The 18,727-nt window shown below is 37.3% G+C and overlaps 1 protein-coding gene across 14 annotated transcripts in view; it reads left to right on the forward strand.

The window, feature by feature from the left end:
• The window catches only part of RFC3 (replication factor C subunit 3), a 377,430-nt gene that overhangs the window by 13,717 nt on the left and 344,986 nt on the right, over window positions 1–18,727 (forward strand). For 13 of the 14 annotated variants that reach the window (XR_014818797.1, XR_014818799.1, XR_014818801.1 and 10 more), the window contains exons 8-9: window positions 3,440–3,509; window positions 4,665–4,929. Coding sequence is in view for 1 of the 14 variants with exons in the window: in NM_001190192.1 (NP_001177121.1) it covers window positions 3,440–3,509; window positions 4,665–4,856 (262 nt within the window). In the remaining 13 variants the exon portion in view is untranslated. Of the gene's footprint in view, window positions 1–3,439; window positions 3,510–4,664; window positions 4,954–18,727 lie in introns of those variants that run through there. The other variant, NM_001190192.1, reaches the window with a different exon arrangement.

The raw sequence follows: 18,727 nt of genomic DNA on the forward strand, positions 1-18,727 counted from the left end.
TGAGAAATTCTTCAAAGGAAATTATAGCATGTACTCTTGGGCTATCATATAGATTAGTGGAGGTGAATAGTCACAGATAAGGGGTACTTGGCATTTTGTCAGGGTTTGTGTTGGATTACTGTAATTGTTATTTTAGTTGATGAAATTAATAGTCTTCAAAGAGAGACAAATGTAAGTAGTTTCTTCAGAAAAGAAACCTTAATTTTAAGAAAAAGTGTTCATTCCATTGTGTAAAATACTGTTGAACAGTGAAGAAATCTCAGGCCTTGAAGAAATAAAAAATCCAACAAAGCATGTCTTGGAAGCCTTTTAACTTTTTCTTTTCTTTGTCACCTATGACAAGTGGAAGTTGCCAGGCAAGGGATTGAACCTGTGCCACAGCAGTGATCCAGGCTGCTGCCATAACAATGCTGGATACTTAACCCACTGCTTTACAACTTTGATAAAGTATTTCCACACTAAAGATAATTTGTTTTTGTTCTGATTTTAAAGGAAATCGGTGGATGTTTTCAAACTTTCCTACTCTTAAGAGATTTAGTTGAGGTACAGATGTTGCAGCATTTGACTCTTGCTTCACAACTTTGATAAAATATTTCTACATTAAAGATGATTTACCTTGTTTTGTTTTGTTTTCAAAGAAAATTGGTGGTAATAGTTGAACTTTCCTACTCTTAAGAGATTTAGTTTAGGTACAGATGTTGCAGTATTTGACTATTATTAGATGTATTTTTAAGACTTTGGTTGATTATTACTTTACTTTTTTTTTTTTGTATTTTTGTATTTTTGTATTTTTGCCTTTTCTAGGGCCGCTTCCCGTGGCATATGGAGGTTCCCAGGCTATGGGTCTAATCGGAGCTATAGCCGCTGGCCTAAGTCAGCGCCACAGCAACGTGGGATACAAGCCAAGTCTGTGATCTACACCACAGCTCATGGCAATGCTGGATCCTTAACCCACTGAGTGAGGCCAGAGATCGAACCCGCAACCTCGTGGTTCCTAGTTGTATTCGTTAACCACTGCGCCACAATGGGAATTCCTTACTTTACTTCTTATAGTTGCTGCTGCCCTTTCCTCCAGTTTTCCATCAGGTTTTGACAGCTCATAAATGAACTTGTTCAAGAAGAGGTGCTGCAGTTTCCTTTTTAGACTAGCAGTTTTGGGACTTGATGGTAATAAGCCATATAAAAAATTTTTCTTTTAATTCCAGAAAGACTTGGAGCTGTCTAGAAATACCAGGATGGCTGGTGTCATTCTGAATATTGGTCTACACAGTATCAAGTGGCCCCATCTGATTTTTGACCCCAGTCTTGCTGTAATGTTTCTGGTCTTGATTCTTGTTTGTTATGTCTTAGAAAAGTCAGTTTTCTAATTTGAATTACAGCTAGTATCTAGTGAGCAGTTATTTTGTTACTTACACTGTGTTATTTCATTTAATTCATGTAACAGTCCTATGAGGAAAGTATTATTTCCGTCTTTATTTTGTTGATCAGAAAACTGGTATTTTAGGAAGTTGTTGCTTTTTCAGAGATATTCAGTTAATAAGGGTCATAGACAGTTCCATAATACTATGTTTCTCTGATGGAAGAATTTGTACTCATTATCCGTTGCAACTCCCAAGAAATAATGACAGAGACATAGTAAATGTAGAATTTATTCATTTTTTTGGGCAACTAAGTCGTATTAGAAATGAAGTCAAACTAAGATGAGACGTGTGGGAACATGCCTGAGATACACAGTGTCGTTACAGCCCAGTTTTATCAGTCAATATATTGTGAGTCAACTTTTCAGAAATAACTAAAAGCTATATACATACATAATTATTAAAATAAGTTATACCATCTGTGATTTATACTTTAATAATCAGATATTATTGGGGGCATACACTACCATGTCTAAGAAGGAGCAAGGGCTTTGGAGTCAGACTCATTAAAATTCTGCTTCAACTGCATGAGTTTTGTTGCAAGCTTAACCTTTAAGTTCTTTTCAGTAAAAGAGTGGTGGTGTAAGGAATAAATAGTGTGCTGCAGAACCTCGTACAGATAAGAGGTGAAATAAATGTTTTGACAGACATTGGAAGTGTGTGGACTTTGAAGTAAGACAGATCTCTGCTATTGCTAACTTTGTCAGGTTACTTCAACCATCTGAGCCTTAGTTTTTTCATCAAAGAAATGGAGATAATGTCCCATTATAGCTGGTGTGAAGACCGAGTTAAATTAGGGTGCCTTGCACAAAGCTCTTGCTCAGAAAATGCTAGTCTTTTTTTCACTATATTTGATTTAATTGTGGCACAGCTTCATACTCCTGGAGTCTTAGGAAAGGGGTCTTAAGTTCTACTTTTAAGAAATCATTTTATAAATCACTCCTCTGATTGATCTGAAACATAGAACATATGTCATACTGTTCTAGTAAAGATTCAGAACCATATTTGCCCTTTAGGGTAGGTAGGTATATTTATAAAGAAACTTTTGTTTTTTTTTTGCTTTTTAGGACCGTACTTGAGACATACGGAATTTCTAGGCTAGGAGTTGAAACAGAGCTATAGCTGCCGGCCTACGCCACAGCCATAGTAACTTGGGATCTGAGCTGTGTCTGTGACCTACACCACAGCTCACAGCAATGCCAGATCTCCGACCCACTGAGTGAGGCCAGAGATTGAACCTGCATCCTCATGGATTCTAGTTGGATTCATTTACCCTGCACCACAAAGGAACTCCAAAGATACTTTTTTAATATGTATTTTTTGCCACTTTTTTTCTTACTATTTAGATGTCACATGTGTATTTCCCTCCCTCACCCTTTTTCTTCCTGAAAATGTTACGAGAAGGGATGAAAATCAAAGGCTTCAGAGTCCTCCAATAAATGTCCATATTCACTTAGGCAGCCTGGTTTGTGCCTACCTATAACCACTTATACTGCCCTTTTTATGACAAGACAGTGTTGCTTCTCTGCTGTATTTTTTTTACTCAGCAGCTGAGACAGTAACATTCTATTACGCATCGTGCTTACATTCTCCTTTCTCACTGTGTAGTTGACTAGTGATTAATCTTTTCATGACCATTTTCTGGATGTCCTGGGTCTCATCTGTCTGGAGAGCAAAATAAAAACATACTACTCGATAGATCATTAAAGCATGGTAAAATTCATGGTATGAATAAGTTCAACTCCTACTATTCATGAGGTCTTAACTATTATCTGTATTCTTATGGTATTTTGATATAACTAATAACTCTGAATATAAATGTCTGACTTTAAAAGAGTTCTGAAATTTTTCTTTTAGAAAAATGAGTTGAAATTAAAAGCTTCCGTAGCTTAACTATGATAAACCATTTAAGAAAATGTCTGTATTGGAATATAATTCATAAAGTGAGATAGCACAGTAGGTAGTAGGAAAAACTAATTCCTATTTTCATCACAGAATTTTAATTGTTTTGTTTTATAAAGGCTCCTTGAAGTTCGTGGAAGACTCTATGAGCTTCTAACTCATTGTATTCCTCCTGAAATAATAATGAAGGTAACCTGATTTCAAATCTTGAACTGTTTATAACCATAAAATTTGGACTTCGGATGTGTGATCTCAGGGCTTTTGCTGTACTCAGATACGTTCTCATCTCTTTCTGTCCATTTTATTAATTCAGCAGATATTTATTAAGCTTTTGTATAGTGCCGGGCACTGTTAAGGATGTGACAGAGGAGATAGGGGAGAGCCTGCCTTCAGAGAAGTTACATTTTAGTGGAGTAAAGTGGGAAACAAGCAAGAGGATTTCTGAATGTTCTAAGTGCTTCAAAGGAAGTAATCAGGTGAAATAATAAAATTTGAGGGCAGTGAAGTTCAGTGATGGCTTCTATGAAGAAGGTGTGTTTGAAACATAAGGGATTAAAAGAAGGGAACCCTGTAAGTAGCCAGGGAACCAGTATTTCAGACAGCAGGATTCAGTGAATGTGAGGAATGAGGTTAAAGGGGATACAGTGATATTTAAGGCATAGCTTTAGGTCTGGTCTAAACCTAAAAACTATCTAGCTGGGTAGATTGATAGATGTTAGGCAATACAGGATTTTTTGTTTGTGTTTATTATAATTAGATGGTAATACATGAAAAAATTCAAATGATACCAAATAGACAAAGATAAAAATGAAAGTCCACCCTTCTGTTTTCATAATACCTCTTTTAGTCACATAGAAATAAGCTATGTCTGTGTATATGCGTAGTTTGACTGGAGTGTCCTGCACTGTTTTTTATTAAACTTAGCAGGAAACCATGGATGCTGTGTCACGATGGTTCTGATTTACATCATTCTTTTTGGTGGATGAATGAGATTTCATTGTGTGATTATACCACCGGGTTTGGATGTGACCCCCATTGGTGGAAATTAGGTTTTCTACAGATTATTATAAATAATAATGCTGCAGTAAGCACCTTTGTACTTAGCTTTGTGTTCTTGGGCATTTGAATATTTGAAGTTTGGCATATGATGGACAACTACCGCATTTTTACGTTATGGAAAGGTAGGTACTGTTTGCTTTTGGATGAGGTCTACTGGTCCATCAAAAATAAAAAATGGAACGTATTTAACTTAGCGTTTTACTTTCTCTTTGAGAGAAATAAAGCATGCTTAGCTGATACTGTTTTAAATGATTACTTTTTAAACCACTGGTTATCTTTCTGTAGGGCCTTCTCTCAGAACTTTTACATAATTGTGACGGACAGCTGAAAGGGGAGGTGGCCCAGATGGCAGCTTACTACGAACATCGCCTACAACTTGGTAGCAAAGCCATTTATCACTTGGAAGCTTTTGTGGCGAAATTCATGGCGCTTTATAAGAAGTTCATGGAGGATGGATTGGAAGGCATGATATTTTGACATCTGTCAGTGATTCTTCCTAATATTTCTCAGTATCAGCATTTATATTCAATTTAATTTGGAAGATCTGCAGGTAAAATAAACTAACTTTACTTAAGTGTGTCTTATTTGTGTTTTTCCATAATAATTCCTATGAATTATTGATCATTCTCTGAGTTAAATAATAGCTCCTGTACTATCAAAGGGTATTGAAAGGATACAATACAATTAGAACCTTTAGAGTCTAAGAACATGATTTTAGTTTACTCTCAAAATTTGTTTTCCAAGTGTGCAGTATTGGTCCTTCCATTTCCATCCATTCTCTCGCCTGCTGGGGGGAGTTTACACCTTAAAACAAGGATTGTTTTTTATCCTCCAGACAACCATTTTTAGTCACAGGTACATGAATTTTTGCTGGGCAAGTCATTACCTTTAATCATATTTTCCTTCAACCAAGAATCATATTTTTGCTTTAAATACAAGAAGTAATTTTGAAACATCATAGCATGGGTATGGAGAAAATTGCAGGTACCATTTCTGTTGAAATTTTAGAAGTCAGCTTTTAGTGATTCAGATTGGTATAAGGTTGGCTACTAAGAAACAAACACGTTTTCATTAAGTGCTTGAGACTTCTGAAGAATATGCGTCATATAGTTCTGAAGCAAAGGTATGTTATTGTGGAAATTATTCTTTGGACATATATACTGTTGTATCATTGGTCCTATCCTTTGGAACATTTTCCCCTTTTTATTCAGAAATTTGGTTCATGGAACAAAGGGTTTGCTTGACAAAATTCTGTGACAGACTGAACAATTTAATTTTGGACAGTAGAAGCAGGGCTTAAAAAAAATGCTAAGCCAACAAGGTAAATTTAAAGAAGATTTAAGTTTAAAATAAATTACTTGTACAAGAATATCAGAGAATCCTGCTCTTGTAGCTGTTGGTGGTACACAGTCAGGAAATGTTTAATTGACAAAGACACAGCTACAAGAGGAAAAAACCTGAACCTGGGAAACTGTTCAGGTTAAAAGAAACGATGGTTGCCTTTTTTATGGGGGAATGGGTGATAATAGTTGGGCCTCAAGTGGAAATCTCAGTCCTGGGGGCTACGTATTCGGAGGGATATTGACATTTTGGCAAAAGAACTAGGAAAGTAAGTTTGGGGGAGCTTAGGCTGTTTTAATTTGGGAAAAAAAGGGAAGTAAAACATGTGGTAACTGTCTTCTAATTTGGAAGCATGCCTGGTCTTATAACTTGTGTTTCTCCAGCTGGGAACTCAGAAATACAGATTTTCAGATTTCATTCCACATCTCCTGAATCAAACTGCTGGAATGGGCCTCAGCAGTCTTTGTGTCCTGCACCCCTCCAGGTGATTCTGAGGCACACCTAAGTTTGCATCACTGCTGTAGAGAGTGTAGACCTAGGATCAATGGATATAGGTTAAAGAGAGACATTTTAGTTCCGTATGAAGAAGAATTTTCTAACAGCAGCTATCTTTTAATGGTGTGGGAAGCTTGAGAGCCTCTTATAAACGGGAAGTGTTCAGGTAGAGGACTGACGAATGAACTGATTACTATGTGGTAGGCTTTGCCCTGGGTGTATGTATTATTTCATTATAACCTTACCACTCCGAGCTAGATGTTATCTCTGATTGTAAATAAGAAACTTGAGATTTAGAGAAATGAAGTATAATTTATACAGTAAAACATACCCATTTTAAGTCTGAAATTTGATTTTTGACCAAGGTGTTGAGTGTGACCATCAGCCCACTCCAGATGCAGATTCCATCACCCTGAAAAGTTTCTTCCTCATCCCTTTGTAGTCAGTCCATCCCTCCCCTGACCCAAGAAACCACTGGTTTGTTTTTGGGCGTTATAGATTGGTTTTGCCTGTTGCAAGAATTTAGAGTCAAATACTATATAGTCTTTGGTTAAGGCTTTATTCTCTCAGAATTATAATTGAAATTCATCTAGATTGTTGAATATTTCACTAATTTTTAAAATTTTTATTGATCTGTGTGTGTGTGTGTGTGTGTGTATACTTTTACAACCCATTGACTTACTGATGGACCTTTAGTTTTCCAGGATTTATCGTGAATAAAGTTGCTCTGAATATTTCTGTATAAGTCTTTTTGTGGACACATGCTTTCACTTCTCTTGAGTAAATACAGAGGAATGGAATCAGTAGGCAAAAGATAGGTGCCAGTTTAACTTTTAACAGGTTGCCAAATTCCCAGAGTGATTGTACCATTTTATGTTCCTACTAGCGTCGTACAGAAGTTCTAGTTTTCTGTATAAAATTGGTCTAATTAATTTTCTATATTGTCCTTTTTTTTTTTCTTTTTCTTTTTTAGGGCCGCACCCATGACATATGGAGGTTCCCAGGCTAGGAGTCGAATCGAATCGGAGCTACAGCTGCCGGCTTACGCCTCAGCCACAGCAACACCAGATCCAAGCCACATCTGCGACCTGCACCACAGCTCACAGCAACATCGGGTCCTTAACCCACTGAGCGAGGCCAGAGATGGAAGCTGAAACCTCATGGTTCCTAGTCGGATTTGTCTCTGCTGTGCTGTGATGGGGAACTGCTATATTGTCTATTTTATATTTCATTGGTTACTCTTTTGTCTTTATTCATTCCATTCTTCTGCTTTTGATTAACTTTGCTCTTATTTTCCAGGGTCTTAAAATAGAAATTTAGATAATTGATTTTAGACCATTCTCTTCTAATGTCATTCGCTATTTAAAATTACAAATTTTACTCTGAATACTGCTCTAACTTCCACTTGCAGATTTTGATATCTCGAGTTTTCATTTACATTTAGTTCAAACTATTTTTCAAGTTTACTTGAGATTTTTTTTTTCTTTGACCAATGATTACTTGGAAATATGTTAATTTCCAAATGATCGGAAATTTCCAGATGTATTTTAAAGGAAGGCATGACAATCCTAAAAATGTATGCATCTAATAATGAGTTTCCAAATACGTGAAGAACTGAAGTAGACAAATCCATGAATGTAGTTAGAGATTTCAGTATTCCTCTTAGTAAATGACAGAAGGTTAACAAGGGTAGAGAAGACTTTAAAATACATCTGGAAATTTTCAATCACAGTTTCAACTTTTCTATTATGATTTCCTATTTTCTGAATTCTTTAAACATATTTGTAAGTTACTTTGAAGTCTGCTAAATCCAACATCTGGTCCCTACTAGGAGTGATTTTCTATGGACTGCTGTTTCCCTTTGGGTATCATTAGACTTCTATGCCTGCCCCTCACCCATCCCTCCAACCATGTCTGGTATTTTGTGGCTGAAAGCTTTACTTTAGATAATATATTTTTACCAACATTAGACTCTTGTGTTTTTCTGATTTTTAAAAAAATTTTGTTTCCTCATTTACCTGTGCTTAACTGTGTGATTTGTCTTCCTTGTGTTGTGCTGCCGATAATGTTTTCTGCTCAAAAATTTTTATTTTAGCTTGTCTTCATCTTTCTGTCTGCATAGTTTAGTGGTTAGCCCGGTGATTTGGATGGAGTGTGAGCTGGTAAGTCTGCTGAGCTACATGTTGATTGAGAAACACATTCAAGATTGCAACCAGTTCTGGGTATCCCTCGGTTTTTACTTTTCCAGTTTAGCAGTTAGGTATGTGTCAGTCAGGAGCTTATCTTAGCCTCTCTGGCTGTTTCACTTCCAGGATCTCTCACTTCACTATCTGATTGATTTCTCAACATCCATGAACTGGACGTGTAAGCTTGGTTTAGCAAAGCTATAGGTTTTCCTTTTTTCCATCCATTAATTCAGTCCACTCCTCCGGCTGCAGCCAGCCTTGAACTTAAAAAGCTAGAATTTTTACTGATGAACTGATAGTACTGAATATAGAAAGTCATAGAGTTGCTACCGTTTTTGTCCAACTCTAAATAGGTTATTAACAATAAACATTTTTTTCAAATTTGTTTTCAGATTTTTATCACTTTTTAGTGTCCTAATTGGTTATTTTTTTGACAATTTTGTCCATTTTTATACTTTTCTGCAGGGGGAAATCACTCAGTTTCCTTCTGCTTCAATTAGATAGAAGTAGGAGGACTTCCCATTGTGGTGCAGTGGAAATGAATCCAACTAGGAACCCCATGAAGTTGCGGGTTCAATCCCGGGCCTTGCTCAATAGGTTGAGGATCCTGCGTTGCCATGAGCTGCAGTGTAGGTCTCAGACGCGGCTTGGATCCCATGTTGCCGTGGCTCTGGCGCAGGCTGGTGGCTACAGCTCTGATTAGACCCATAACCTGCCATTTAATCATTTTTTCATTGCTTTTTTGTAGATTCAGATTTTATCCAATATAGTTTTTGTTTACTCTGAAAAAGTTTTTAGCTTGTTGAGCAGGTCTGCTGGTAAATGCACCCAGGGTTTTTTTTTGTTTTTTGTTTTTTGGTGGGGATGTGGGGGCTGGGGGGGGGGGGTTGGCCTAAAGTGTCTTTATTTTGCATTGTCTTTTGAAAGCGTTTTTAATGGATATAAAATTGTGGTTTGACAATTGTTTTTCCTTCTGTATCTTAAAAATACTGTTTTGTGTTTTGGTTTGCATTATTTCTGAAGAGAGATTTACATTCTAATCTTCTTTCCTGTGTGTTTTTTGTTGTGTTTTACTTCCTTTGGCTACTTGTAAGATTTACACCTTTTCTTTGTGACCAATCTCCAGCAGTTTAAGATGTGTCTTAGCATGATTTTTCTTTGTGTTCATACTGCTTGCTTGGTGTGCTTTACATTTGTTTCAATTCTGGGATTTGTGGGTTTGTGCTTTTATAAAATTTGGGGAAATTTAGCCATTTTCTTCAAATATTTTTCTGCCCTTTCCTCCAAGACTCTAATTAAATCTCTTTTTTTTTTGTTTTTGTTTTTGTTTTTTGTCTTTTTTAGGGACACTCCTGCGGCATTTAGAGGTTCCCAGGCTAGGGGTCGAATCAGAGCTGTGCCAGCCTACACCACAGCCACAGCAACATGGGATCCTTAACCCACTGAGCAAGGCCAGGGATCGAACCCACAACCTCATGGTTCCTAATCAGATTCGTTAACCACTGAGCCACAACGGGAACTCCCCTAAATCTCTTTTTGACTTCATGATAGTGCTCCATAAATCAGGGTTTCTGTCTGTCTTTCCAGGATTTTTCTCACTAACCTGTTGCCGTCAAGTTCACTAATCTTTTGCACAGTCGGATCTGCTTTTAAGCCCATCTAGTGAAATCTTTCGTCGTGTTAAACTTTGTTTTGACAGACAGTTATTTTTTGATTAGCAGCTTGATCCTTTTTATGCTTGTTTTTACCCTGTTTTAGGTGGGCCTAGAATAGTCTTTATTGCTGTTGAGATTTACGACTGAGGTGTGATCTTTCTAGTGCAGACTCAGTGCCCCAGGGATCATTGAGGTGCCTAATCCTGGGTCATCAGAACTAATTGTCTTCCCACCCTGTGTGAGCTCTGGTAGTTGTTCAGCACAGTTTCCAGAAGATTTTTCCCCAGTAGTTTATTGGTATTGTTCACTTCTTTGTTTTTTATTTGCCTGCCTTTGTGAAGTCATACTCAATATAAGTTTAAAATTCAGCCGAAGATGTAAGGCAGATTCAGATTTCTGTTTTACTTTTTTGGTTTAGTCTCCACGTTTCAGATCTCTGCCATGCATATTTAGCCACCTCTTTCTCTGAATTCTGTTCTTTTCTCCTCAACTTACTGTTATCACAGTTGCGTGCCTGGGTTTGCTCTTCCTACCCTGCAGCCTGGGAAGTGCCTCTAGACAGAAATCAGGGGTGATGTTAGAGTTTGCCTCCTTGGTTTCTTTAATGTATCACAGTTCTGCACTGCCTCTTCCACTGTCTGACGTAGCATTGTTTTATATGTTTTGTCTAATTTTCTAGTTGTTTAATGGGAGGGCAAGTCCAGGATCAGTTTTATATTGTTACAACTGGTAGTGAAAGTCTTGAAGTTATGATTTTAACTGAAGGCCTGATTCTTGGATGTGAATCATTATCTTACATAATTCTTTTGAAATATATGGTTTTGGAGTTCCTGTCATGGCACATTGGTTAACAAACCCAACTAATATCCATGAGGACACAGGTTCAATCCGTGGCCTTGCTCAGTGGGTTAAGGATCTGGCATTGCGGTGGTGTAGGTTGCCGTCGTGGCTCGGATCTGGCATGGCTGTGGCTGTGGCGTAGGCTGGCAGCTATAGCTCTGACTAGACCCCTAGCCTGGGACCTCCATATGCCATGGTTGCGGCCCTAAAAAGACAAAAGAGAAAAATATGTGTGGTTTATGTATTTTCCCCCAGTTTTCTTGGGAGGTATATAACATTGTGTAAGGCTAAGCTGTACCGTGTGTTGATATGATACGTACACATTACATACTGCGAAATGGTTACCACCATAGCATTAGCTAAAACCTCCCATCATATCACATAATTACCATTTTTGTGGTTAGAACACTTAAAGTCTACTCTCTTAAGACAATATTATTAATTAAAATCATGCTGTACATTAGATCCCCAGGACTGACTCATCCTCAAATTTTAAGTTCATGCTCTGACCAAAGTGTCTCCACTTCCCCATTCCCCAGCCCCTGGTAACCACCATTCTACTCTTTGTTTCTCCGAGTTTGACTTTTTAAAATTTCACATACAGGTTATATCATACAGTGTGTTTCTTTCTCTGTCTTAATTATCTCACTTAGCATAATGCCCTCGAGGCCCATCCATGTTTCTTCTTTTTTTGTGGCTGAATAATACTCAGTTATTAGGTCTTTTTGTGTATGTGTATGTATCACATCTTTATTCATCCATGTGTGGACACTTAGATTGTTTCCATATCTTGACAATTGTGAATAATGCTGCAATGAACATGAGAATGCATATATTTATATACATCTCCTTGATATCTTGTTTTCATTTTTTTGTATAAATATCCAGAAGCACTATTACTGGGTTATATGGTAATTCTATTTTTAATTATTTGAGGAAACTCTGTTTACATTTAGAGTTATTATTCATAAGGAAGGGCTTAGTATCTTGTTAATTGTTTTTGGCTGTTTTATAAGCTTCTTGCTCTGCTGAGCGTCTTTATAAATGGATGGTTTTCTGTAGAGGTATGTTTTGATTCTCTTCTCTTTATCTTTTTGTGAATCTATTATAGATGTTTGCTTTGTGGTTACCATGAAACTTACATAAAACATTTTATAACTATAACAGTATTTTATGCTGGTAGTTTAATTTCAACTGTATACAATAACTATCCTTTTACTCCCCCTCCCTTTTATATTTTTGATATCACAGTTTACTTTTTATACTGTTTATTCATTAACAAATCATTGTAGCTGTAGTAATTTTTATACTCTTGTCCACTCACCTTCATACAAGAGTTAAGTGGTTAAGCCTTCGCTATATTACAGTATTAAGGTATTCTTAATTGACTGTATAGTTACCTTTAACAGTGTGAGTACATTTTCATATTGCTAATTGCTATCTATTCATTTCAGCTTGAAGAATTCCCTTCAGCATTTCTTGTAGTGCAGGTTAGTGGTAATGAATTCCCTCAACTTTGGGGAAGTTTTTTTTTTTTTTTAATTACTCAATGAATTTATTACATGGGAAAGTCTTTATCTGTCCTTCTTTTCTAAAAGATAGCTTTTGACTCATGAGAGTGTTTTTGGTTTGCATTTTTTTCTTTCAGCATTTTTGGTTTTGTTTTGTCTTTTTGCCTTTTTTAGTGCTGTACCCACGGCATATGGAGGTTCCCAGGCTAGGGGTCGAATTGGAGCTGTAGCTGCTGGCCTATGCCATAGCCACAGCAATGCCAGATCCCAGCCCTGTCTGCAACCTACACCACAGCTCACGGCAACGCCGGATCCTTAACCCATTGAGCAAGGCCAGAGATCGAACCCGCAACCTCATGGTTCCTAGTTGGATTCATTAACCACTCAGCCACGATGGGAACTCCCTCTTTCAGCATTTCAGTTATCTAACTTTGTCTTGACTTGTAAGGTTTCTTTTTAGAAAATTGCTGATAGCATTGTGGGGGTTCCCTTGTAAAGACAAGCTATTTTCTGATGATGCTTTTAAGAGTCTTTCTTTCTCTTTAATGTTTGATGGTTTTATTATAATGCACCTTGGAGAGAATCTCTTTGAGTTTGATGATCTATGAGCTTCATGAACTTGGATTTCCAAATCTCTCCATGGGTTTGGGACATTCTTAGTAATTATTTCTTGAAATAAGCTATTCGCCTCCTTCTCTTCTAAATATGGAACTTCAGTAATTTACAAACTGGTCCTGTAGTATGCCATAGATGATGTAACTTTCTTCACTCTTTTACATCTTTTTTTCTTTGTTCTTCTCAGATTGCATCATTTCCAAGTTCCTTACTTCAGTCTCACAGATTTTTTCTTGATCCATTCTGCCGTTGATGTACTCTATTTCATTTTTCATTTTATTCATTGTGTTCTTCAACCCCAGTATTTCCATTTGGTTTCTTTTTGTGACTTCTCTCTGCTAAACATCTTTCTTTTTTAAATTGAATTGTAGTTGATTTACAGTGTTGTATTAGTTTCAGGTTTATAGCAAAATGATTCAGTATATGTGCTGTGAAGCGAGCACAGCAAAATGATTCAGGTATATACATTTTTTTCTGATTATCTTCTATTATCAGTTATTATAAGGCGTTAAATATAGTTTCCTGTGTTGTACAGTAAATCATTGTTGCTTTTCTATTTTATATGTAGTAGTTTGTATCTGTTAATCTCCTATTTCTAATTTATCCCTCTCCTACCACTTTTCCCTTTTGGTTATAGGTTTGTTTTCAATGTTTGTGAGTCTTTTTCTGTTTTGTATGTAGGTGCATTTGTATTAGTCTTTAGTTTCCGCATATGAGTGATATTATGTGACACTTGTCTCTCTCTCTCTCTCTGATTTACTTAGTATAATAGTCTCTATGTCCATCCATGTCACTGCAAATGGTAATAGTTCTTTTTTATGGCTAAGTAATATTCCACATTTATATGGAGTACATATATTATATGAAATATGTGCATCACATCTTCTTCAGCCAGTCATCTCTCCATGGGCATTTGGATTGTTTCCATGTCTTAGCTATTGTAAGTAGTGCTGCTGTGAACATGAGCTAAACTTCTTTTGTTCATTTATTGTTTTCCTGATTTTGATCAATTGTCTTTCTGTATTTTCTTTTATTTCTTCAAATTTCCTTAAAATAGCTATGTTGAATTCTTTTTTGGGTGAATTGTAGGTCTCCATGTCTTCCAGTTTGGTTACCAGAAGGTTATTGTGATCCTTTGGAGGTGTCATGTTCTTTGAACTTCTGCATTATTTCTTTATTTCTGAAGTAGTGGTCACCTCCTCCAGTCTTTTCCTTTTGGGAGAGAGATACGTTTCATCAGCCTTATTAGAGAGTCTGATGCTGTCTTGGATCCTTTATTGGGATATCCCTGCTCCATGCTTCTTTCTCCTTCTTGTGGTAGAATTCCTAGGTTTTAAGCCTCCTCTGGATCCTTCAGTGCACCAGGCTGAGTGCTGACAGCATCTCTTATTTCCCACAGGTGCTGCTAAGGCTCCAGTTTGTGGGCCCTCCCTGGCAGCAGATTTGGCTGACTTAGATGCGTGCTCACTAGCCATCTGCCACCATTAGGAGCACACACAGGGAGCTGCCCACAAGATGGTTAGTTTGTAGGTGAGACACACAGGGTGTTAGGGTTTCCTGTGAGCCAGCTGTGATCCACTGGTAAGGTATTCCTAGCAGTTCATGGGCAGGTTCTTGGTGGGATTCACAACACAGTTAAGATCTGTGTCCCTTCTTGTCCTTCAGTAGTTGTATCTGCCACTCTCCCCACGTCTTTCTGCCTCAGTCATGTAGCTCATGATCCTATACTCTGGATGGGGGCTAGAGAGAAAGGAGCTCCTTTGGCAGTGTAAGTCCATCTGGGACAGCCTGGTGCTCAGTTACACACTTTCCCTTTCTTCTATGAGATACATCACACAGGAGATCACCTTGGCCTTAAGCTGTGCCCCACCCTAGGGGAGGAATGACGTGGTTGAAATCAAAGCGTCTCTCTTACCTCCTCCAAGTATCCAAACTTGTTTTTGTTGTTGTTTCCTCCAGTGGAGTTCTGGGACTTCTGGAAACCTGGACTTCAGCAAAGCCTCTCTTGTCCTTGAGTAGTGATTGTCAGAGTTAGTGTTCTCAGGGGTGGTGGGCACGAGTGGCTGAGCCAGTTTACAGGCCACAGCAGGGTTCACGTCTGGAACTGAGGTTTCTCCGTTACCCAGTGTGTGGCTGAGGGAGACTCCTCCTGGGTCCTTGGGCCTATGGTGCTGGACTCACAGCTTCCTCAAAGGCACTTCTGTTCATGGGTGGATGCCAAATTTTGTTGGTGGTGGGGAGAGACAAAAATGAGGTAATCTTAAGCTGCCATAATGCTGACATCACTCCTCTTTGATTTTGTGTTTTTATAATATGAATTAAATGTTATTTCTAAGATTTGAAGTTATGCAGTATACATCACACACAAACACAAAAATTCTTGCTGTAATTTTTACTTAAGTACTGTTTTATACTTTGACTTATTAGCAGAGCAGGGTAACAGGAATTTAAATGTTATTTCCAAATTAGAGATTAACTCCAAATCATGAAACACATTTCTTAAAAATTAAAATATCTACCCTTGGCAGCAGTTTTCCTGGTACTTAGTTCTCAAAAAAGACATAATCATTTCATATTTTTCAAATTGGTGAACAAAAATTTTACTGGCTGTTTGCCCCTTGGTTTCTTTCCTATTTACAATTCCTATGGAAATTTGGGACGTTGTATGAGGTGTTCTTTATCAGTTTGGTTGTGGTGTGGAAGACTTAAATTACTTTCTTCTCAGTAAAGGAAAGTGGTCCCTCCAAACCTTAACTCATGTTCAAATTACAGCCTAATGTTGGTTACAAATACCATATAGTACCTTTGTGGCTTGGTATTTTCTGTGCCTGTTCCAGCTCTTTTGATGAACTGATTGCCTAATGAAGTTACCATCTCTGTTAAGCAGCAGCATAAAAATCTTTAGCAACTTCCTGAAGTGTGGCTGTGCAAAATAATTACTAGCAATAGGCATGGAAAAAACTTCACAGTCTTTCCAGAATAACGTTAAGTATACTTTTGTGAAGCATTGTGTTAGATTCTTTATAGGCTTTCTCTCATTGAATTCTCCTGTAACAGCCTTGGAGTTGGGCATTATCCTGTTTTGTAGATGAAGAAACTGGATCCAGGCAGCTGAGTACAGACTCCCCTCTCATAGAATCCACCAACCAAGAAACAGGCCCTCAGGAGACTCACATTTCTCTAAGTCTCCCCAGTGCCTTTTCCAAAACTTGATTGATCTCCTTATCAGCCAGCTACCAAAACCAAATATGTATGCATCCTATATTACTATATGTTCATTTGTGTGTATCGTATTTACTCTGTGTGCATTCATATTTTCTCTTGACGCAATAGGGAAGCTTCTCATGTGTTTATAATCCTGTGTCTTGGGTTTCACCAGTTTTAGCCTGTCCCTAAAAGCCTACAATGGCTTTTGTCCCTATCTCCCTTGTATTTTTCATTCGCTCTACGAAAACTGAATTCTTTTTAAAAATGTTTCCTTTTGATGGCCACACCTGTGGCATATTCCCAGGCTAGAGGTTGAATCAGAGCTGCATCTGCAGCCTATACCTGCACAGCTTGCGGCAGTGCTGGATCCTTAACCCACTGAATGGGATTGAACTTGGATCGTCACAGAGACAACGTTGGGTCCTCAACTTGCTTAACCACAATGGGAATGCCCAAACTGGATTCTTGATTTGGTTTTTATTTTCTTAATATCTTATCGTTAAAGTTTCTAGAACACAGAAAACAGAAAAGAAAAAAAAAAAGACCACATTCATACCAGTATTTTACATTGAACATTTAATTGTATTTGCTTTATCACAAATCTATCCATCCCTCCATTCTTCAGTCATCTTATATTTTTGCTGCATTTCAAAATAACTTGTCAGTACATTTTCTCCCAAGCCTGTTGTCATGTATCATTAACTAGCCAGTTTAAAAAGGCAAGAAAAATATATAAGAGGTGTAGGGAAACAAAAGGATGAAGGAAAATTCTCTTTTCTAGTAGATGAAATCATTATTTATCTAAAATATCCTAAACGACAATTCCTTTAACGAATAAGTGAATTTACCAGACTCATGAGATACAAAGTTAATATACAGAAGTTAGTTGCACTTTTATGAAATGGAGTACTTTATTGGAAAATAGTTTAATCAATTAGATTTACAATAAATTCTAAGGTAATTAGTTTAATAAATAATGCTCAAGATCTGTACATTGAAAATCATTATTAAGAATACATATAAGTGGAATGATATGTCTTGGATAAGTTGAGGTACGTGCTGTTTTTACACAAAGGTTAGGTGAAAATGATTTTTGAATGGTTGAAAGAAGTGAACTTTGTTCATGTCATCTAAGGGAAAATCTTTTACTTTTTGCTTTGTAAAGATTGGATTCTTTAGTTGATAAGATGATGATTGAAACAGGGGCTACTGTTTTTGTGTAAGTTCATTCTTAAGCCATTACACACAGGCTCCAAGCACTTAACTCTTACTGCAGTTAAGTCTTTGGGAAATGAATTGGCAAGGAATAATCTGGCCTCTAATCTTATGGGAAATCAATTTCTTGACATTTAAATAACAGACCTAACTATGAATACACTCCCTAAATTGTGAAGTTAAAGACTGTATTCTAAAATTGATGTGCTGATAACAAATTTTATGAAAATGAGTTAACATTAATACTATGAAACAGTGATGATCCACGAATGGGATTTATTAAATTGCAGTGCAATGTGTTGAAAACTAAATATGAATTACCCTATCAGGATTGCTCAAATATCTTGAGAAAAATTGCTCTCAACATAAAAACCATTAAGCAAAGAATTTAACCCTGTTTGCGGGCATTGTTAGCTAGGAAGAATTATTCCCCACTTGTGATATTTTCTTCCTGTGAAATGAAATCTATTAATGTCATTTTAGGTTGCTCTCCATCCTTTATTCATCCAGCTCCTAGAGATATTAGGTGTCATTTGATCACCAACTTTGGGAAGAATAAACAAACCTGCTTACGTTAGCTTCAACTTTCTTTCTATTTGGAATGAGTCTGTTCTAAGTTAGAAATCTTAACTAGTCAGGTTTCCTACCTACAGGGAGGCCTATCCATGTCTTTCACCCCTCTAAACAAACCATATCCTACAGCCTGCCCTCTCTCAGTAACAGGTGATATTTTAGCCTCTTAATTTTCTGTTTTGTTGTACTTCTCAACTCGTTTTAAGCTGAGTGTAGATTAAGGTTGCTGTTTATTGGTGAAGGGCCCTCAGTGATCCCCAAATTTGACTTATTCACCAGCAACATTGAGAAATTAAAATTCTTAACGAGAAAATTTGGGGAGAAGTTTCTGGGCATACAGGGCCCACACTGTGGGTCTTGGACTTTAGTATGGGGAAGCAACCTTGCTGGTTTATAGAGTCTTATTTGAGGCCAAAAGTGTTTTTATACTTTTGTACTTGGCTTTGAAATTCTGTAGCCTGAGGAAGAAACTTTAGCTGTCATGAGGTATCTTAAGCTTAGCAGGTAACTGTAACTTAAGACTTCGCAACTTCTGTGAGAGAAAAAGAGCCCTGAGCTGTGTTGGTTCTTGGGGAGACTGCTTTCAGCTTACTTCACAGGCTTCGCTTTTCCTTGGTTGAGACAGAGGTCCCGTTGTAGAGAAGAGTTTCATAACTGTTGTATGTATTGGTGGTTAGAAGAATATTTGCTACTTTTCAACTGCAAGGCCA

Source organism: Sus scrofa, chromosome 11 (genome assembly GCF_054392235.1).
Source record: "Sus scrofa isolate SSC_HxYL_T2T_F1_AM1 chromosome 11, Sscrofa_HxYL_maternal_Yorkshire_Landrace_v2.0, whole genome shotgun sequence".
Lineage (NCBI taxonomy): Eukaryota > Metazoa > Chordata > Mammalia > Artiodactyla > Suidae > Sus > Sus scrofa.